Source organism: Periplaneta americana, chromosome 8, assembly GCF_040183065.1.
Source record: "Periplaneta americana isolate PAMFEO1 chromosome 8, P.americana_PAMFEO1_priV1, whole genome shotgun sequence".
Classification (NCBI taxonomy): Eukaryota; Metazoa; Arthropoda; class Insecta; order Blattodea; family Blattidae; genus Periplaneta; species Periplaneta americana.
This window is the reverse complement of record NC_091124.1, coordinates 121,050,390-121,073,909: the sequence shown is the minus strand read 5'-3', so window position 1 is coordinate 121,073,909 and position 23,520 is coordinate 121,050,390. Positions and strand designations below refer to the sequence as shown.

The window sequence follows — 23,520 nt, the reverse complement described above, 5'->3', positions numbered from 1 at the left end:
ATTATTAGAGGAGAGGGACTATTACGTATGAAACTACCAGTAGATTGCCTCCACCACTGGATGCACACAGCCGGAGAGAAAAGAAGACCAGGAACATCGAAGAAACGTTAGAGTGAAAGTTTTACATTACATGAAATCGGAACAGGCCTCGAGAAATGAACCTAACAGTTTGCTATTTTTATTATTATTATTATTATTATTATTATTATTATTATTATTATTATTATTATTATTATTATTATTATTATTATTAGGGCTAGGATTTTGATGAAATTGCATCTTTTTTCCAATAAGTCAGAAACATTGCTGTTTTAGTATTTATATGTTATGTGATAAACTGAGTGTTTTAAGACATATTTGTTACAGCATTTTTTGCATTTTTTGTCTGTTTCAACTCTTAGGAACATCTTTTGTCTTATTCGGTCATTTTTAGGCATTTTCATTTAATTTTGGGCATAAATCCCCATTACTCGTATTAATGTAAAATAATGTTTATTTCCTTTGATATTTTCTTTACATATTTTGTCCATTAATACCCATTATTTTGTATGATATTTTAATCGTTTTTCTACATAAATATTGCCATTTTAACGTAGTACACTCCATCTAATGGATCAGTCCAACCACCCCTTCAATATAGACTCCTCTATACCTGCTAATTCCGGATAAGAGTGGCCTTGTGGTGGACTATATGGAAACTAAAGAAAAGTAAATCCATGGCGCTACAGTCCATGAAGCACCAAGGCCAACCAGCTGACTGCTGACCTCACGTCCACATGCCGACGCAGAGGTGAACGACCATACATGGAAACTACATCAGATAAAATAATTAATTAAAGTGTACTACTTAGAAAAAAATTATGTAAAATTTAATTTAATTATTAGTCTAAATATTAAGTATTACAAAACCTCTTTTCTTACTAGGCCAATTATGTAAGATCAATTTTAGGGAATTTTTGAAAGATTTTTAGATAATAAATGCATTGTTTTTAGGACTTTTTTTCATGATTTATAGGTCATCAAAATCCTAGCCCTAATTATTATTATTATTATTATTATTATTATTATTATTATTATTATTATTATTATTATTATTATTATTATTACGATGAATGGTGTTATCAAATACAGGGTGGAAGGCAAGGTAGTACATTAATCGTAGGATTAATTCGTCTATGCCGACATTTCGATCGCGAATTTTACGAATACTGTTTAAAATACGGCTTAATTTCCTGTATAACAACGAAGAAAACGTTTATTATGTTCACGTTGCAGCAGTATTTCAATTAGAAAATTCACAGATTTCGAATTAATCGATTGAAGAAACATTGATTGTCAGGTCACGTACAGAAGGTCTAAAAATCTGGCATCGCTGTTCCGGACGGTAGACAGTTTACCTAGTGCTCGCAACTGATCAGCTGTTGTGATGTTTACATTACATTAGTGTGCAGTTGGACGTACAGCGATATAGTTTAGTTTATTTCAAAAGTACGAAATGCCAGAGTTCACAAATCGTGAGTACTTAGACATGATCCAGGCCGCGGAAGAAATTAGGAACACTGAAGAACTACTGGCCAGAGTTCGTCATAATTGACTAGAAGATGTGAAAACTGCACGCACGCTGTTGGTGGACATTTTGAACAGTATCTGTAAGATGTGAGTGGAATGTGGTTTACAGAGTATATTGCCTTTCATTTCATTGTTAACGCCCAGAATTAGTGATTCGTAAAACAACAAAATGTAATGCTAATTACATCTTGTTCACAAAGTTATATCAGTTTTATTTTTTCATTAATTGTGACTGAAACTTCAATCCTAAATGTTTTCACTAATTTGGATATAATTTCCTGATTTTTACGTTATTTCTTGTTATTGCTGTACGTATTTCTTGCTTACATTAAAATTATTACGCCAAACATAGTATTGAATTGTTAGTGTATTGCATTGTAAGTTGATAATTCTGCATTCATTGTTGAACTGCGCTCGGCCACGAGCTATTTTGTTCATTAGGGTTATTGATTAAATTTCACAAACTAAACAAATAACAGTTATGTCCCTATCCCTAGTTTAGGTCATTTTTGTGCGAAGATTTATCCCCAGATTAGGTCGCGAAGTATTGCACCGAAGCTCAGTACATTTGTTTGCTGCCGTCCTCCCCTCACCTGCTGCAAGATACACGGTGAAAGGTAGTTGAACTTAACCCACCCCCTTCAAGTCGCTGACCGCATGGGGGGTGGGGTACTACTTATGAGGCGTTGAGACATCTCGCAATTGCCGTCAGCGCTTTTGAAACACTTGTAATTATCTCGCTATCCGTAAGTTCTATAATTTTTTTTATTTGACAAAACTTGCTCTAAATAATGAGTTCTATGGCTCCTGTCAATTATTAATGTACTACCTCACCTTCCACTCTGTATACACTATAAGCGATCAGTCTGACGGCTCTTACTCAGTAAACTACGCTCTAGCCAAGCCATACGGATAGTATAGAGTAAGGTTTTTTAAATTTTCAGTACAGTTGTACTACAGTATTAGCCAGAACCTCAATCAAATGTGATAGATACTCGTACTGTTCGAAAACGTAAAGATAATAATTTCAAATTGCATTTCTTTATCAGTGAAGTGGAAGGGAAAGTGTACAAGGCGTACGTCAAGGAAAAGGAAGAGGCCAAGAGAGACTACACGGAAGCCGTGAACAGAGGAGACACAGCAGCTCATGTGGCCCTCAAGTAAGTAGACTATCATAAGGCTATCATATCATTATTACAATTGGAAACCCGGTGCCATTTTCGAGTATATAAAGAGTTTTGTTTTCTTTTCCTTTAAAGTTTACCACCTGCTTCTTCTTCTTCTTCTTCTTCTTCTTCTTCAGTAGGTGCTACAACTTCGTCGAAGTTTTGATCTTTTCAATTAATTTACGCCATTCTTTTCTGTTACGAACAAGATTTGGCCAATTCTTTACATTCAGTGTTTTCAAATCGTTGGTTATGTTTTCCTCCCATCTACTTTTTGGTCTTCCTTTTGCTCTTTTACTGATGGGGTTCCATTTATATATTTTCTTAACTGTTTTACCTTCGTCCATACGATTGATGTGGCCAAACCATGCCATCCTTTGCGCTTTGATATAGTTTACTATGTGTTGAGTTTGTATTAAAATATTTAACTCTTAATTATTTCTAATTCTTCACTCATCGTTTGCATATTTTATTGGGCCAAATATTCTTCGTAATATTTTCCTTTCAAAAACCAGGAGTTTTTGCTTAGACAATTCAGTTAGGGTCCAGGTTTCACTTGCATATGTTACAATTGGTCTTATTAATGTTAAATATAGTCTTAATTTTGCTTGTTTTGATGCGTATTTGCTTTTGAATAGGTTGAGATTTGTAAAGTATGCTTTATTTGCCATAACAATTCTATTGTTTATTTCTTCCTCGATATTGTTTTCGTCGTTTACTATTGATCCCAAGTATTTGAAGGATTTAACTCCTTCAAAAATAGTGTCATCCATCTGTAAGTTTTCTGGTTCATTATATTTGGTTGAACATTTTAAAAATTTTGTTTTCTTTGCATTTATGATTAATCCATATTGTGCTGATTCTTTCATTAAAGTTTCGAGCTTTTCAATTAATGCTTTCTTTGATTTTGCTATTAGTAGAATATCGTCTGCGTATGCTGTACATTGTACCAATCTTGTGCTTATATTACCTCTAATCTCTAGTTGTTTTACCACCTGCTTTGCCTTCTCTATCTTCATTTTCTTTCTCTTCTCTTTCTCTCATAGTTAAAACTACGAAGTTGATTCTGTACAGGACGTCTGACTCAAGCCGTTCAGAAATTGTCTTATGCATCACGCACAACCCCACTAGGGATGGACACACAACACTTTTCGTCGATGAAGTTCTCTAACTCGCAGCGCCTGGATTTCAGTTTAAATAGTGATTGAGAACAGCTGAAATATGCCTAATAAATAGATATAGTTTTGATGGACTACTTGATACATTAATTCATAACAGGCGTCTGAGTAAAGAAGCAACATTTATAATACGTGAATCTCTCGAGGATAGTTCCTGGCTCTTAGCTAGAGTGATATGTTCGTATGAATGTTTAGACTGCCTGAGAGGGTTCGATATTTACTCCTTCCTTTCGTTCTTTTTAATTTCGAACTTCGATTCCAAGTGATTCTAGAACATTCTAATTAATGCTATCTTAAAATGGGCAATTCATCGCAACATCATATCAACAAGAATGTTTTACAGCAGTAGATATAAAAGAACAAATTCTACTGTCGTAGGTAATAATCATTCATGTTTCGAATATCTGAAGCTTGTAACAGCAAAAGTGAATGACAGCGAGAGACGAATTATGTAAATATAAGATGTTCCAGTAAGCAAACCACGTCGACACCGTCCAACTCCATGTGGATTGTTAAAGATCTCGTATATCTTAGGCCATGGTGTGCCACAGTCTGAATACACATTATTTTCTTGGTCTACCCAGGTTTGACGTTCTCATGGTAGTGTCACTAGGCGTGGCATATTCAAAATATATTGAAATAAATTAATATATAGTGTTAAAGTTCTGGGTTCTCTGTTCTTCAAAAATACATTACTTATTCCGAAATAAATAAAACAAATTAATTTGAAACTTACGTATTAAGTAAACGAAGTTACAGGAAATATAAGAAGAGCCAATAACTCGACAAAATATTATCCAAGACTGGAATAAATGTCAGAAAGGAGAAAGAAACTAAAGAAATTCATATTTATTTATATCATATATTAAACCAAAAATGCTTAATGTTGTTGAATTGTTGTGAAGCTGTTTAGTTTCTTGCTTTGTAAATTATTTTATATATATAAAGGAAATATTTGATTTTATATTTTACATTTATAGAGTGGATCGGGGGAAGATGCCTCAATTTTTTTTTTGCTTGAAAATTTAAGATATTGTTCATTTAATATTGAATTTAAAAGTGAAATATCGAAGTCTGAAAGGTATTTTGAAACTATATTTCCGGTACAAAACAGAAAAAATTAATTACCTTGTTTCTAGATACAGGTTTTCTTCTTACCTGCACCGTAGGCATCTTTCCCCGACAGTCAGGTAAGATGGCAAATGCAATTGACACATTCACTGATATATTTATTTTACCTAAACTTAATTTGATACATGTATGTAACAAAATTGACTTAATCTAAAGATCATAGACACTTTCTCACTCGTTTATCACTACTTAGCAACACAGTCATTGCACATATTTTATTTCCGTGTGCAAGACTCGTGAAATCATTTCTTACACACAATGAATTCAATTCAGTACATCTTTTTTTGTCATCATTCTGTTTTAGAAGGCGTTTAAGGGTACGGTAAGAAATCCCGTATGCTTACGATACTCTAAAACAGTTCATACCCTCTATTATAATATGTTTCACCGCAAGTTGAAGACTGTCCTCAATCCACTGACTTTTATCAGAGGATCTTACGTAATGTTTACACATTCCCTGCAATAAAACAAAAAATAAAACTCTTGCAACAAGTTGCCATCTTACCCCGAAAAAGTGACCATCTTCCCCAGGTATCGGGATAAGATGCCTAGTGCTGTGACGTAACCTAAGATGGCAGAAGAAGGTCATTGGTTGTTAACAATACAAACTTTAGAACCTTTGCTATAATATCCATTACAAAGGTTTGACAGCTATTACGAATTCAAGGATGTATTAAAATTTTAACATACCTTTGCAATTAATTTATAGAAGAAAAATGCGCTGTTTTCTTGCTTTTCTTTTTTTCACAACAATAACATGTGGCAAAATGAGTTAGCTTCCACTCTACAAACATTCAACTGTCTCAGTGAGAATGAAGAAATGTGTGTGGCGTTCTCTCTTGGAAGAATGTGAAAATACAAAGAAATAAGGATCTTCACCTAATAGTTATCTCCCCCCGATTCACTCTACTACTTTCGTAAATTTGCAGTGCCAAATTTCCGCCATATTTTGATGAAATGATCCATATTCTCCTTTATGGCTCACAAGGAGAAAGGTTTTCCATTTCCAATCACTGTTTTATCATGAATATCTTTCCATAGATTTTAGTTTCCATAGAGTTAGTTGCAATTACTTCACGCACTCGTATTAAGTCATCATTAATGTTGAAATGTAGCTATTCCTGCGCTATTCTCCTCAAGATAAAGTTTCACGATAAACGAATGGGATTATCGTGTTACCGTATCAGGATCTCTGGTAACGATAATGTGACACATGCGTATAACATAGATCATGTAACTTCACAGTTTACAGTAAACGAAAACTAGTGTAGTAAAAACCCTCTATTAATTTCTAAAACGCGGATTTCTGAAGGCAATTAATGGTTCTCAGCTAGAGTAATGAATTCTATAAATATTTAGACTACCTGTGTTCTTTTTTTCTTACTCTTTAATTTCGAGCTTCTATAGCAGGTGATTTTAGAAGGTTGTAGTTAATATTACTTTTAAACCGAAATATGTAATCGATGAAACATCTTGTCAACCAGAATATTCCACAGCAGTAGCTATAAAAACTTGAATCCTGCTTTCGGCAATCATTCACGATTTGAATCTCTGAAACTCTTGACAGCAAAAGTGAATGATAGCGACAGAAGAATTGAATATAACATATTCCAGCAGGCAGTATATGTCGACATGATCCAGTTCCATACGGGTTATCATTGATCTCTTATGTTGTAGACATTTAGTATTATTCAAAGTTTTTCATGGTCTGCCCAAGTTGTATTGATAAAAGTGAGATATTCGAAGTATCTTAAAGAAATAAATAAATTGTATTAAAACTCTACGCTCTCTGTTATTTAAAAATGTCTTCTTATTATGTCTGTCATTTATTCCGAATAAAAAAAGCAAATTAATTTGAGGGATTAATATGCATTTAGAAATAATATGAGAAGAGAAAATGACTCCATTAAACACTATCCAATGAAAAACACGATTATAAGTAAAGTTGGGATACTGAAAGAAAATAAATAATTAACATAATAGATTAACTGCATAAGTTTAACATACAATAAATCGCACGTAAACTAAAAGTCGTAACATTGACGTAACGATGTCAGTGGACGTTATATACACCCCTAATTCTGTCTACGAAACCATTACATACAGTACCTCCTACATATCTGGACTGATATTTGGGCTGCATAAAAATGAACGACTTAAATCAGACACCTTGTATATACACATAAGTGAATAATAAAAATTGGACTTCCAGTACTGTCTTGCTAAAACAACAGTTTGTATATGCAAAAATTGTGTTTTTGAGTTAGTGTGTATGTGGTTGAAGAAAACGTTTAGTTTCATACTACTGAATCAGAAATTTGTAACTTAAATTTGACGTATCTATAAATACTGTCTGTATCCTATACAAATACGTAAGTTACATCTCTTAACTAAAAACATCTCGACCACCGAGGCGGCGTGATCCTTGAAGTATAAAAACCGTCTTATATTGGGAAGTTTCAGAGTTAATTTCTCAGGATTCCTAATAGCTGGTGTTTGCTATTCCAAGTATGATATGCTAGATAAATTCTTGCTTTCTTTGTCTCTTTCAATTTTTATCTTTTCGTTGTCGAGGTTTATACTCCCAAAACATTAGACAAATGCACGTTGCGATCTTCCCTTGTGTGATCAGCACGGCACAGAACTAGCTCTCAGATAACACAGCACACAAGGGACAAATATCCAGTCCAGTGGATGAAAAATAAAACTCTTCCATTGTACATGCCGAGAATCGAACTACTTGCATTTGACTGAAAAGAACGTGCGCTTTCTCTAAGCCAAACGGACATGTAACAAAAATAATAAATAAAAATATAGTTTTTCACAATTCTTGTTGTAATGCTTTATTTACGTATCTTTGAAAGCTTTTAGGCTATACGGAGACAATAAGATGGTAGCCGTAATAATCATAATTCTTTATCTAACGTACTCATAAGCCACAGATGCATTTTAGGGTGAAAGATGATAATTGTAATTGTATATCTTTACCTAACAAACATTTTAACCACATTGTGTATTCAGAAACGAAGAGATGACAACTATAATAGAAATTATTTATTTAAAGTTGCTTTTAAACTACAGACGCCATTCAGAAACGGTAACACGTGAATTGTAATCAAATTCTTAATTTAACGCCTCTGTTCAGCTACAAGGGCTACTTTGAGACTCTAATGTGAAAAATTGTGATTGCGCTTTCTGTATATCGTTCTTGTTAAACTGCAGTGACCACTCAGACAATAAGATGATAATTTATCTACAATTACGTAACGTGTAAGGATTGTTTTAAATGGTAGACATGTCCGAGGACGAATTACTTAAGCACTATCCGAAAATTTGCAGTGCCCGGGACTCCAACCGGTTCACAGTGTCAGTAAACGTGGAGCCGAAGAAGAAAGTGACATTCAACCTCACATACGAGGAGCTGCTGAGCCGGAAGCTGGGGACGTACAAGCACGTCATCAACTTGGACCCGGGGCAGATTGTGCGGGACTTGAGCGTGGAGGTGCGCATCAACGAGTCTGCAGATATCACCACGCTCAACGTACCGGCCCTCCGCACCTCCAACGAGATAGACGCTGACTCTAGTACAGGTATTCTGATATGCAATTCAGTCGTACAGGGCTCCTTTTCTATTATTCTCCTCCATACTTCCATACTTTTACTCTCACTTTTAAAATCCCTACTTCTTTTCAATTATTTTGTTACATGTATTTATCCACCGCTCTGGAGTGACGGTTAGCAGATCTGATCGTGAAACTCAAGGACCCGGGTTCAAATCCTGATTGGGACAAGTTATTTGGTTGAGGTTTCTTCCTTTCTTCCGGGGTTTTTCTTCAACCTTTTAAGAGGAAATGATGGGTAACTTTCGGCGCTGGACCCTGGACTCATTTCGCTGGCATTATAATCTTCATCCCAAATAGGTTCTAGATAACCATAGCAGTTGATACAGCGTCGTGAAAGAAATTAATTAAAATGTTACTTGTATTTCTTCCGTTTATTGACGATATATTCTGAGGCTTCTTATACGTCTTCAGCTGTCTTCAATTCTTCCTCCTTTCTGTTCATCACCAGCAACATAGCAGCAGCAGCACCATTACCAACAACAACAACAACAATACCATCAGTACTATTACAACTCACATGATTTTCTTTTTCTCCCACTTTTGTTTATTATTCAATATAGCTATAAAATAGCCATGCATTATGGGTCCCTATCACCACGGCATGGCGCGTCCTCAGGCTCTGTTGGATAGAGGAGACGGCCTCCATATATGGAGGATAGCTACGAATTTATTGAATAAACAGTCGCGGACAACCGATAAGGCGTATTCCTGCGGCTTGGGGGTTGGACGAAGGGCTAACAATCCATCACAGTAAAAAAAGCTTATTACGAAACCCCAACATAAGCCTCGGAATGGAACTGATTCTAAAGTACGACCACAAGAAAGGAATAAGATTATGGGATTTGGTACCTGAAATGTCACGAGTCTTTACAGTACAGGAGGGATAACATTAGCACTAAAAAGACTAGCTAGATATAGAATAAACTTTGTGGAAGTATTTTACTTGAAGCAAATAGACTAATGAGCAGGCTTCGGTCCTGGGCACAGAAACTTATGAAGTTCAGAACGCACGTACTATAGTGTTGTGTTGGTCGAGTGGACTGGGACATAGAGTGCAGTGTTACTTCGTGTCTCAATATGTAAACAGTCCGGCACAGTACGGCACAAAATATATTTCACTGTGTACAGATTCAGTATATACAGTACATTCCTAGTGTAGACAATAAATGTCTACCATTAACGTATTAAAGTGAGTTGTAACCTTCAATCAGGTGTCCCTACCGAAGCCTGTTACACGTACCGCAGCCAAGCAGCAATACACACAACGGCAATGCACATTATGGACCCACCTGTGCTGTTGCAGTCACCCCACACGGGTTATGACGTCATTTATACTCCGTGTACTCTAAACCTTATACTGGTTACTCTGTGTTCCTAGGCCGAAGCCTGCTAATGAGATATGTTTGAAAGTAAATCCCGAAAAGATTGATTGTCTCGTGACCAGAACATAGTAAGAAATAAAAATATAAAAATTGGAAATTTATCCTTTGAAGAGATGGAAAAATTCAAATACCTTTAAGCAACAGTAACAAATACAAGTGACACTCGAGAGGAAATTAAATGCAAAACAGATATGGAAAATACCTCCTATTATTCTGTTGAGAAGCTTTTGTCATCTAGTCTGCTTAAAAAAACTGAAAGTTAGAATTTATAAAAACAGTTATATTACCGGTTCTTCTGTATGGTTGTGAAACTTGGTCTGTCACTTTGAGAGAGGAACAGAGGTTAAGGGTGTTCGAGAATAAGGTGCTTAGGAAAATATTTGGGGCTAAGAGGGATGAAGTTATAGAAGAATGGAGAAAATTACACAACGCAGAACTGCAAGCATTGTATTCTTCAACTAATATATATTAGGAATATTAAATCCAGACGCTTGAGATGGGCAGGGCATATAGCATGTACGGGTGAATCCAGAAATGCATATAAAGTATTAGTTGGGGGACTGAGGGAAAAAGACCTTTGAGGAGGCCAAGACATAGGTTGGAGGATAATATTAAAATAGATTTGAGAGAGGTGGAATATGATGCTAAGGACTGGATTAATCTTGCTCAGAATAAGGACCGTTGGCGGGCTTATGTGAGGGCGGGAATGAACCGCCGCGTTCTCTAAAAAAAAGTCATTTGTAAGTAAGTAAGCGACAAAGCTAAAAAGAATTATTGTACTTACTCGTCCTTGTTGAAGTATAAATAGAAGTTATTGTTGTGATGCAAAAAAATTCTAGATATTCAAGAAAACACGTTACGGGCATGCAAATGCCGAAAAGTGGTTTTGGATATGCCATTATTATATCTGCTTATTGAACTGTGTACGATATCTCCTCAATCAATCAGTCAATGAGAAAGCAGGGAGCTAAGCTAAACGTAGACGAGTGCGTGTCCTTGCATAGGCTCTTGGGACTCAACATTTGTGCCTGGCAAAGTGTAAGCAAACTACGTCCGCGTTCAGCTACAGGTCCAGGGAAAATGCAACACGTCCTTCAACTCTTACAGCGTAGTTCACAGAAATCTATCCGACAAACCGCCTACCAATCAAATCTGGGTAACATTTTAAAATAGCAAAAAATGGAAAAGCTGCACCTTCTGAATAAAGATGACTCCGATCGAAGGGTTCAATTTTGCAATAGGACCTAATAAAAATTAAGAAGATGCTACTTTCTTCAACACGATATTTATGAAACTACATTTAAGCTAAATGGAACAATAAACCGTTATAATGGTGCCTATTTGGCGGCCAATAATTCACATTTCAATGAACAAGAACATTTGAATTTGCCAATAGCACTCTATGGTACGGAATCTCATTCAGAGTGTTGGTTAGTTGGTTGGTTCATCTTCTTTGACAGCACTGTTACTGGCGCTGTCTACCTAAGTAAATCTTCTTTAGGAGGAATCGTTTTTCACATTCGTATGCCTTATGCTGATGAACCAGATTTTTTCCAGCAGGACGGTGCCCCTACGCATCATCATACGATGTCAGAGGAACTTTTACTGAGAGGTGGAACAGAAGAAGTGGCACTGTTGAGTTTCCACCTCGATCTCCTGATCTGAACCAAATGAATTTTTTTTCTATTTTATCTCAAAGACAAAGTGAAGGAAAAAATCCAGCATATTTAGTTGCAATGCACCAAGAAATGTTTGCGCTTCGATGATTCGAGGGTGTCAAAAATGTTTAGAAGCAGAAGGAAGCCATTTTGAATATATTCTTTAAAGTTCCTTTTCTGACTATGTTCTAACCATTGTGTTCTTCTTTCTTCTTTAATAGGCCTATGCTATAAATTTTAGTTTGTTTTTAGATAATACATAGCTTTCATTAAGATAAAAGGGTACATATTTTTTTCTGAACATTTAGAAATTATATACATACTTACATAAAAGTTTGAGTTACAGAAATTGGTTATTAATTACAAATATATAATTATAGTTCCATTCGAAAACTCTGGATAACAATGAAACTATGTAGGCCTACTAATAGATCAATAAGAATTACTTTGAAAAATTAATGTAATTATTACAGGTGTTAAAGAAGTAGAGCAGGAAATTAATATCATAATAATTATGGAAATAAATAAGCCTCTAGTTAACACTTCGAAAGACAAACATTTTAGGGCTTCTTATGTGACTCATGAATTACTATAAAAGTAATCTATCCTTAACCATTACAGCAATAGTGAAAAAAGAAATATATATATATATACGTAAAACTTTACTCTGCTGTAAAGAAAGTTACACATGTACCCTTAGAGGTAATTTGTCCACAAGAAGTTAGGCAAGACAAGACGATCATTTGGGATTGCTCGCTTTTAAATTGTTAAATTTTCAGACATCGTCAATTACTTGCAAAGGCAACCTTTTAATCAGAGGCGAATTTCTTCCCGTTGAACAGTTTGCTTCAATAATACTCTTGATTATTTGACAAGGAAGTTAATTTAATTAGAAACTCAAATAAATTGTTAACACCTTTTAACAATTTAACCATTTAATTACCATTTTCGCTAATATATGTTAAAAGGATGAAATAGCTATGTCGTGTAAATTTATGCAAAGTGAATTACACCTGCTTAAAGTGTATAGTATATAATTATAATTATAAAAAGATACCGTGCTTCTGAGATTATAAAAATGTACCGTTCGTTTGCAACATATGGAATTATTTTTTCAGATCAAATCTGCCCAGAGAGTGGCGAAAGGTTAAGGCTCACACCTTTAGAGACAATCGACATTTAGTAGCAGTAGGGATGTCAGTCCTACGTGCTCGCCGCTTTTACTCCCAAGGAAATACCTGTGGTACTCATTTCTTTTAGAGACTGAGTCAAGTCCAGGGATATAGTGCGGCTGGACGAATTAGATTAATGGAGAAAATCATTGATCCCCTTCCGGAATCGAACCCTCGATCTCTCGTCATGCAGCGTTACGCCTTAACCGCGTACCAAGAAAATAAAACACACACAAAAATGATTGGTAACATGATCAAATTGTTAAATTGTTACGAAGCGTATGAAGGTAGAATGTGGGTCTATAATGAGTGACTATGTTTCACCATTATGACCCATAGTTTTTAAGAGGTACAAAGTAGATTTCTGTGTAACGCCGGGATGATAACGCGAAAATGTAACAGTTGTCCAAATCTTAATAGCTTAACAACGGTATAAGGTACAAAGATAAAACTTGTTTTGTAAAATGAATGAAACATAGGAGTTTTAAGGATAAAGAAGTTGTTTTATTGTTAATACAATATAGTAATATTTACTACAGGTTTAAACAACGCATGTGTGAAATGTTACTAGAACGATTCGTTTAAGCGTACGCTCGCCTAAATGGTAAGAGAAATTAACTATGAAACCTGTACAATTTTACGAGCTTCTCTGCTTTCAAATTCGCTGTAGTTCAAACGGTTAAAAAGCTTAGAAAGACCAACACTGCTTGTACTTGGTTGCTATCCAATGAATGTGATGTCATAGGATGTGACGCAACAGCATCAGTATATTTGATCGAATAACAAGTAGCTTAAGTGCGAGGATGCATAAAGAGAAAACAGTTGAATTAAACACTAAATTGTTAGTTAAATCAGGTTATGCGCAATGTAAGGAATACATTTTATTATTTAAAACACACATTACTTTCTTCTGCATTCATTAAGCTCGTCATCTTATACAAAGAATTCACGAAGAGGTTTTCTTGAAATTGGTTCGACTAACAAATTCTTCTTCTGCTACTTGCAATTTTTCCTCTATAATTTTTCTTTCTTTACCTTTCGTATCATTCCAACCATTCTTATGGATTACCTTCTATCATTTACAATTGATTGTTTTCTTCTCTTTATTAATCATCATCATTCATATTCTTTTCCAATCATTCTTTTTCCTCTCCCATCATTCATATTTATTATCTACCAATTTTAATTCTTCTTCTAACAACAATGACGATTTATGTTACCTCTTTTTTCTCTAATTACTTCTTCAGTTTATGAAAGTCGTGACCTTCGTAATTCTTCAGGAGAGAAAAGAATAAGGAATTCAAGCAGACGAGTTACAAGGAAAGGGAAGTTCGACAACTTTACCATAACATTAATTTTTGTCGCAAATATGGATACATTATGTATGTCAATAACACAGTTTAAGTCATATTTTAGAAGTATTTAATAACATTACAGGAGCAACCAACCCCTTGGTGACGACAGAGCATCCAACCCCTCATTCTGCTGTAGTAAGATTCGTGCCTACCGCAGACCAACAGAGAGAACTCGCCAGCGACGGGATCAAAGGGCAACTTGTCGTCGAATATGACGTCAGTAGGACTGAAAACCCTACGCAAGTACTGGTGAGTACAGACAGTTCTACCCCATTATTACCACTACCGCAATCATCATCATTATCATCATCATCATCATCATCATCATCATCACCATCATCATTTTCATCTTCCAGTTGAAGGAAAACACAGCCTGATGGTTTATGAATGATAAATTATGTGTTTATCTTCGCCTTGAGGGTCTCACTTTTCTGTCCCAAGTATACATTCCATACAATATCCACTGATCTCTCTGTAGGCCTATGCATTCTTAATATTTGTTCGTCTCCATTCTTGCTTCAGTCCGCAACGTTATCTACAGGTTGAAGATTTCTCCTTCCCTGTTTCTAAAGGTGTTTATCTGTTACCTTAAATTATTTTTATTTATGCTATTACAATAACATTTGCCGTTAACATGCCAACTCTGTGTTCTTTCTTATTATCGTCAATCAGCGTTATTACAGTTATGAAATGGATCATTTTGTACCTGCTTAGTCGTAATTTGGTTTCTGGGGTGTACTATAAGCAGTAATATCAGCTGCTTCCAGGAAGTCAAAAGCAGTATAGCAATGGCCAAGGAAGCTTTTAATAGAAAAATGAGCATTTTCTGCGGAACTATGGAAAAAGAACTAAGGAAGAGACTAGTGAAGTGCTTTGCATGAAGTGTGGCATTGTAAGGGGCAGAAACATGGACATTGCGACGGAGTGAAGAGAAGCGAATAGAAGCATTTGAAATGTGGATATGGAGGAGAATGGAGCGTGTGAAATGGACAGACAAAATAAGAAATTAAACTGTGTTCGAAAGAGTGAGTGAAGAAAAAATGATGCTGAAAGTGATCAGGAAGAGGAAAAGGAATTCTTTGCGTCACTGGCTGAGAAGAAACTGCATACTGAAGGATGCACTGGAAGGAATGGTGAACGGGAGAAAAGTTCGGGGTAGAAGAAAATATCAAATGATAGGCGACATTAAGATATACGGAACATATGAAGAGACAAAGAAGAAGGCAGGAAATAGGAAAGATTGGAGAATGCTGGTTTTGCACTGAAAGACCTGCCCTTGGGCAGAACACTGAATGAAATGAATTTGGTTTCTTCCCTTCAGTATACGATATTATGTACTGATCTGAATGGGGAATAAAGAAGTGGCGAATTATTTAAAGATGTGTGTTGCATATGACGATGAAGATGACAACAACGTTTCAAAGATTTACTCTATCTCCGTTTTTAGCTGATTAAAAGCTGCTTGAGTGATAACTAAAACTCTGACATTCCGGGGTATAGCCTCTAGGCAAGGGAACGGAGATCACACATGAAATTTCCAAGACAGAATAATATAAATAATGGAAACATAGAAAGAAAACAAAATAGATATGGGAAAAACAGTATAGTAGAATAAAACGCCAGCATAGATTATACATGTGTACCACAAGGATACAGTGCGAGTGTTGCTATTCAGCAATGAGAGAAGGGATAGAGAAAACTTGAAAAAGGGTGAAGGTTATATTATTTTGTGCTTACTTGCAACTTACAAACTTCGTCACTGATGATAGATAGTTGAAGTTGAGACAGGGTTGTCTCAAAAATCTATCTGTGTGGCTTTCTTTAATTTCCTGTGAATGTGAGAAGGTTCGACATCCAGGATAAAGGTATCTTGTCAGCTCGTATTGTGACTAGACTTTAAATTGTGTTGAACAATTGTAGAATTATTAATGGGACACTCTTATATATTGAACTGTGATCCTTACAAGAGTAGACTGTTGCTCTCACCAATGTACGTAAATCCGACCATATTCAGAGGGGATTTTGCAAATGCAATCTCTAACGTAAATTATTTTCTATTTCTGTTTTCTGCTACGTAGAATTTGGGGAAGTGTGGTGCCCGTTAAAAGCAATTCAATATATTTTATTACTTTTTATATTTGTCTTGAAATTTTCAAATATGCCATTGAAATAGAATTTATTTATTTATTTATTTACTTATTTATTTAATCTTATTTGATAGTACATAGATATGTCTATAAAAGCACCTTCTTCACAGAAAGAACTTAATTAAAAACTACAATAATACATAAATAAAACATTTACAATAGAATTTATACTCTACAATGAGAAATCAGAATATAATGCCAGAGAAAAGTATTATGATGGTAGTCAGAATTGTAGGGGTTCAGAAATAATAGGGCTTATATATTAGTGCTGTTGATCAATCAAAATATTTGATCGATTAATTATTCGAATTTAATCGAGATGAGAAAATGCTTCAATAACCTGTAATACACAATTATTGTTACATTTCACTTGTGTTCGGTGATAAGCATAAGTATTAAATGTTGTATATCTGTATTTATTGTATCGTTATATTACAAAACAATTATTTTAATTACTTACTAACATATTTATTATGAGGCTTATAATTTATTGTGTCAATTTCTCCGGGAATTTTTGAGACAAAAACAAATAACAAAAAGTATGAAGCCTCACCTAATTAATACTGCTTCACCAATGATTTTAAACATCTGAGTGCATTCACATGCTCCGAATTAAGTACCTCTCTACGTTTAGTAACAATGTTTCCTGCATCACTAAACACGAAAAAAACTTTTGTTCTGTCAAGCACTTCTCCACGATCGTTCAATTTAAATCCAAACGTTTCACCGAGTTTTCCTCTCAAATTCTCATGACATAATGGAGTTTAGACTTCTCACAAACCACAGAAAACTGATTTTTTTCTTTATCAAACTAAACACACAACCTTCACAACATATATAAGATAGTTATGCTCTTACTTGCACACAGTGTAGACATGGCTATTTTATAAGGGGTAAGGGGGACGAATCCCAGAGAAGTGTGTGTTTCATATGCTAGGAAGATGAGTTGACAACAAGGTGGAAGTTATCTTGGAAAACCATTAAACTTAATAAGGTTTCGCATTGTGTTTCAACTTTCAATAGAGGTAGACAAGGTCACTGTTCTCATATCTCTATCTCTTTCTGAAGTGTTTGTGCAAACATTTTCCCTGGTTTACAGTTAGAAAATAACAGTACTATTGCGCTTTTAAGTAAGCAATTTCCGAGAGAGAAATACTGTCGGAATTTTTAGTATGAGTTTATATTAACAAAATAATAATTAATATCAACAACAAACGATTAATTTTAATCGACTCGATTATTCGATTAAATATTTTTGATCGATTAATCTTACAACAGAAATTGATCGATTAATCGATTAGATTAATAGATTAAATCCCACAACACTAATATATAATTTTTTTGGCATTAACAAACAAGGCTTAATCTATCTGAATTGCTTTAAGAATGAAAGATGATAACTAATCTAAAAATGTAGGAGTTTTATTGTCAAAACAAGATCAATGCTTCACTGAACTTGTAAACATTTATATGGTTAAGTACACTTTGTCCCTTGTGGCAGCTCACGAATGGTGAGAAGATTTCGTTTTAAATTTTTAAATTAGATATGAAGTTAACTTGGACCTCAGCTTTCGTGTGATCTGTGGAACATCTGTTCCTTTCATACCTCCACTTATTTTATAGTGGAAATAATATTCTGCCACATATGCATTCGAACCTGGAATAGATAGATACCACATTAATATCTGGGATTTCAATTAAATAATTCACTTCGGTAAAGAAATTGACCCTTTTTGTATTTACACTCTCACTATGTTGATAGTTTTGTTTCTGTAAATATATTCCTTTTAAATTTTGAAAATTCCTCATAAAAACAGTCTAAGTTATATTGATATCTGGACAAACATCAGTGAACTTCAAAGAATCTAGGCTATAATCTTTTCAAAATTTTAACATTAAAGTCATGTTATATTTAATGCACTCAGATGTTTGAAAATATTGCTTTCAGTGTGTAGGTATATGATTTTTCAATGTAAGTTACAGCATTAGTCTAAAAATTATTTTACTAGTCCGTAAATAAGAAATTTACAACGTCCCGTATGAAGTCCTGGCAACCCTAAGAAGAAAACTAGGTTTTACTATTGTGTGTTCTGTTTATAGCTTTGTTAATGAATTTGTCGCGATGCCATTAGATATGGGTATTCTTAAGGCATTGCGTTTTATGAAGATCAGAATTTTTGGTGCAGATGATAGTGTCTCCGTTACGGAGTAGGTAGGTTACCTCTTTTGACGTATGTCATGTAGCTAAAATCGAATAAGCAGATAATAGTGTAACCCACCTCCAGTTCACAATAGACTTAGGTCACGGTGCACAGGCATATTCCCCTCCCGCCCTCATAGAGAAAACACCCCCCCCCAAACTTTGTTATCAGTTTTGTTAAATTTCTCTAGAACAGTTAGATGGCAGCACTCGTCCTATATCCTTGTTACACGTCCTTAAAACTGATTTAGGCCTACTCTATTCACCTTATTTTCACCGTTAATACATTTTGATGTTTTATTCTACTATATTATTATTATTATTATTATTATTATTATTATTATTATTATTAAGGTCCGGGGTTCGATCCCAGGTGGTGACAGGATTTTTTCTCGTTGCCAAACTTTCAGAACGGCCCCGAGGTTCACTCAGCCTCCTATAAAATTGAGTACCGGGTCCTTCCCGGTCAGAGCGGTCAGAGCGTGGTGCCGACCACACCACCTCATTCTAGTGCCGAGGTCATGGAAAGCATGGGGCTCTACCTCCATGCCCCCCAAGTGCCTTCATGGCATGTTACGGGGATACCTTTACCTTTTTACCTTTATTATTATTATTTTGTCACCTGTTGACAAAGGTAAAGTCTCTCTTCGAAAAGCTCCGATGTCATTTTCATCTCAAGCAATTTAACAAGTCTAACTTACACAGTACCAACATGTGTGAAATGTCTACAGTCGTTCAAAATTAAGTGTTATTGACTGCTATACAGTCTAATTAGTGTACTATGTTATTATAGTCAGCAATGTATGTAATGGAGGGAGAAAGGAACTGTCCATCCTACCGCATTATCTCTGGCTTAGTTGCCTAATGAGTGATGCTTTTTTGGTGTCATTTATGAGCTCAAACCCGTATTCGGACAGTTTTACTAAACATCATCTTATATATTTTTCGAATAAAGCAAAATCCAAATGACGCAGTAGTGTAAAAATGGTGTTTCAGACCACCCGTATCAGCCTTTTTTCTCGAAAACTATATGATACTGGTTGTTCATAAGACAATTTTGATAACCAAAACCTATGTAAAGAATCGATTGGTGGCAGTACCATTCCCCGCAGCAAACCGGAAGTAGGGGTACCTGTGGTCAACTTCGACATTTCAAATGAGAACATGGGTCATTGAAGGTGCCATTGGAAACTACCTTTAAAAAGGAACAACTTTTACTGAAACTTTTTTTTTCTAACTTTTATTGCTTACTTACAAAGCAACAAAAATGGTATTTTCTGAGAAATTATGTACGTTGTTAATGTACGTACACTCTCCACAGTAATGTCCGCCACCCTGAGCTAAGCATTGTTCTGATCTCCTCCTAACATCCGTGATTGTACGGAGAACTTCAGCACAGCTAAGAGACACACATGGTGTGGCTTCTCTAATTCTTTGTTTCATGTCTTCTCTTGTTATTGGACGCATCTGGTATATCATGTCTTTAATTCTCCCCCACAAGAAGGATTGACCGTAACTTAAGATTGCATCATAATACAGTGTTTAGAATTCTCAAAGACAACAAATTTCATTCATACCATATTCATCTCCATCAGAAACTTGAAGGACATGACTTCCAGACACGTGTTGATTTCTGCAACTGATTTCTAAACACGGACCGTGATTTCGAGCTCAGAATTTTGTGAACTGATGTGGCATCTTTCAAAAGTACAATTCCCATTATTGATCTCCAGTTAATCCACACTGGCTACGTGAAGTGGATTACCAGCACGTGTGGAGCCTCAACACATGGTGTGGCCTCCTCGGACACCGAGTCATAGGACCATACTTTTTTTAGGAGAATTTGAATGGTAGAACGCACGCTTCCTCCGAAACATTTTGTACCAGTTACTTCATGATGATCCCCTTGTGCTTCGGGTAATGATGTGGCTTCAACAGTGCGGCTGTCCGGCGAGTTAGGGGAACTAGGCCTAAAATGACATACCTTAAGGAAATCTTGAAAAAAAATATGTATTCTTACTAAATTTGTTTTGGCCAATTATATATAACTGATACTACAACATTAACACATATATTAAGATCAACAGAAAGTGGAAAATACTGACAATCTTTAACTGAAAGGTATGTTTGAAAATAGAAAAACTATGTCATTTTACCCAAGTTACTAGGGTAAAATGACACACTTAAGTTAATTTTTACATAGTTCAAAAAAATGTATTTTTCTCTCTTAGATATACTTGCACATTCATTGTATGCCCATGAGAAACATTTCTTGCACTGTAGCCATGTTTCTTCTGGTTTATATTGGCTGTAAAATTCAAAGCAGTACAGACAAGGAGCATCGTTCTCAACATCACCATCGAAGTCACTCTCTTCATCTTGGTCCCCATTGCTTAGATCAAACAGAAGCTGTGTTTTTCCTTTGTTTGCTGAACACCTTTCTTCTACAGCTCTTCTTTCAGCTTCCTTTAATTTTAATTGGTTAATAAAAGAGATGCTCGATTTGGGACCCTTCATGTGTTCTCTTTCTCCTCGCCACAGATCTAGTGCCAGAGGGAATCGGGGAGATCTCTTGCTGTGTCACATGAGGTGAAGGCCTCGTTTGTGACGTTTCCGCTGCTGGAGCAGTTGTTGGTGATGGCTCTATCATATGTTCTTCTGCATTCCTTGTTGTTGAACTGCTCTTCTCTGTTGCACCCTTTGGCCCATCTGTAGGGACTGCATTCATTAGAGGTCTGTCCGTGGGCGCTGCAGGACTAAATAAGTGATCAGGAAATATGTCCGAATTGAGTGGACAAATTCTTGTTGAAGACGATCCACCCAATGCATTGGTGATGGTTGCAGCTTTTCCATAGACTTCAGAAAATAAGTCCGCAATTCGAAACTATGTTATCATCTATTCAGGATGGTTCCTCAGCCACTTTGTAACGGCCTGATCATATGTTTTCAAAGGCCCGAAGAAAGAGATATCAAGTGGCTGGAGTCGATAGGTGCAGTGACGAGGGAAGGCTAACATGACGTGTAATCACTGTTGCCAACTTCTGTGCACTATAGAGCTGTAAATCCAAACTCATCTTACAATGTTTTCCACAAAAGCGCTTTTTGGTGAAGTAGGTGCAAGTAAACTTCAGACTCGCCAAGCCTAGCTCATTCATAAGAGGATAAGTCAGAGTAACAAAATTCAGTGCATATACATATTGAAAATATATTTATTTTAGAAACTTTAGGGTTTTTATATTTTAAAGAAATCCCCATCTCACCTATTTCAAAATCAGTTAGCTTTACGAAAAATTCAGTCGAGCAATGAGAGAGATGCTACTATATATTACATAATTTCACAGAAGTAATCACTAATCAGCCATTGTAAACAAATTTGACACCAATTTTGCAAATCGCTATCGCCCATAATATATGGCTTCTCATTTCCAGTCAGAAACATGCACTTGGGTAAAATGACATAGAATGCCATTTTAGCCAAGTAGGTGGTATGTCATTTTACCCGGAATGAAGAAGAATAAGAAGTAGTGCTAGTACGACCTAACTTTTTATGAATTTGGATATTGTAATGCTTTCTATAGATGGAAATATTCATGTTTTCAGTCATGAACATTATTTCACCAATATCTGAAGCTTAAAAGGACAAAAAATACATAACATACCTCAACAATATTATATCGTCTTGCACTTTTTTCCTCTAGTTGCACCTGCTTCACCAAAAAGCGCCCTCGCTTGCTGAAATTTGGATGTAACCACTGTTTCCAGCTTCTGTGCACTATAGAGCTGTAAATTCAAACTCAGTTTACAGTGTTTTCACAAAACACATAGTATGTCATTTTACCCAAGTATGTCATTTTAGGCCTAACTCCCCTACTAACCGGTTATTCCCCTACGGTGGATTGGTCGAGGAGGACCAGTAACCTGGCCTGCCCGATCTCCTGACTTCGCTCCAAATGACTTCTTCTTGTGGGAGAGAATTCAAGACATGTTCTACCAAGTGCATCCAACAACTAGAGAAGATATGAAACAAAGAATTATAGAAGCCTATATGTCTCTCAGCTGTGTTTAAGGTCTCCGTGCAATCACGGATGTTAGGAGGAATCAAAACATTGTTTAGCACAGGGTGGCGGATATTTTGAACACTTACTACGAAGAGTGTACGTACATAAACAACATATAACTTGGCTAAGAACATACCATTTTTATTGCTTTGTGAGTAAACAATAAAACTGGAAAAAAAAATTTCAGTAAAAGTTGTTCTTTTTAAAAGTAGTTTCCAATGGCACCTTCAATGACCCATGTTCTCGCTTGAAATTTGAAAGTGGACCACAGGTACCCCTACTTCCGGTTTGTTATGGGAAGTGGTACTGCCACCAATCGATTCCTTACATAGGTTTCGATTATCAAAATTTTTTTGTGAACAACCAGTATCATATAGTTTTCGACAAAAATGGCTGATCCTAGTATATGTTGGATGGAAATGAAGTAACCTTGCAGGTTTAAGGGGACGATGGGATACACGTAAATGAATAGAAAACTTATATTATGTTTTGTGATTAAATGCACGGTTAATTAGGAAATGAAGTTTGAAGTTTCAGCAGTCCGGCAACATCGTCGCTAATACACTCTACTCGTGATACAGATGTAAGAGGTCAACGAACTAGGTGAGTCTCCGTACGTAAGCTGCCAAGCTGCGAAAACGTTGCCACGCGCTCGCTTCGTGCAATGGTTTGAATTTAGAGGTTTTTAAAATTAAATTCACACGAAAATTGTGCACGATATTGAAATACGCCAGAGAGAAAAATAATTCTTTATTAGATTTCCTATCGATATGGAGAAAAATCACGATCCTACTCGCAATAATTATCGAATAAGGGATTGTTAAACATTTGAGAATGAAAAAAATTTCTGAAAAGCTATGAACTTTCCACCAATATGATAT

General features: G+C 35.6%; 1 protein-coding gene across 2 annotated transcripts in view; it reads left to right on the top strand.

Moving 5' to 3' along the window:
- The window catches only part of LOC138705003 (inter-alpha-trypsin inhibitor heavy chain H4-like), a 51,227-nt gene that overhangs the window by 11,700 nt on the left and 16,007 nt on the right, over nt 1-23,520 (top strand). The window contains exons 3-5 of one of the 2 annotated variants that reach the window (XM_069833533.1): nt 2,619-2,729; nt 8,384-8,634; nt 14,317-14,483. In XM_069833533.1, coding sequence (XP_069689634.1) covers nt 2,619-2,729; nt 8,384-8,634; nt 14,317-14,483 — 529 coding nt within the window. The remainder of the gene's footprint in view (nt 1-2,618; nt 2,730-8,383; nt 8,635-14,316; nt 14,484-23,520) is intronic. The other variant, XM_069833534.1, reaches the window with a different exon arrangement.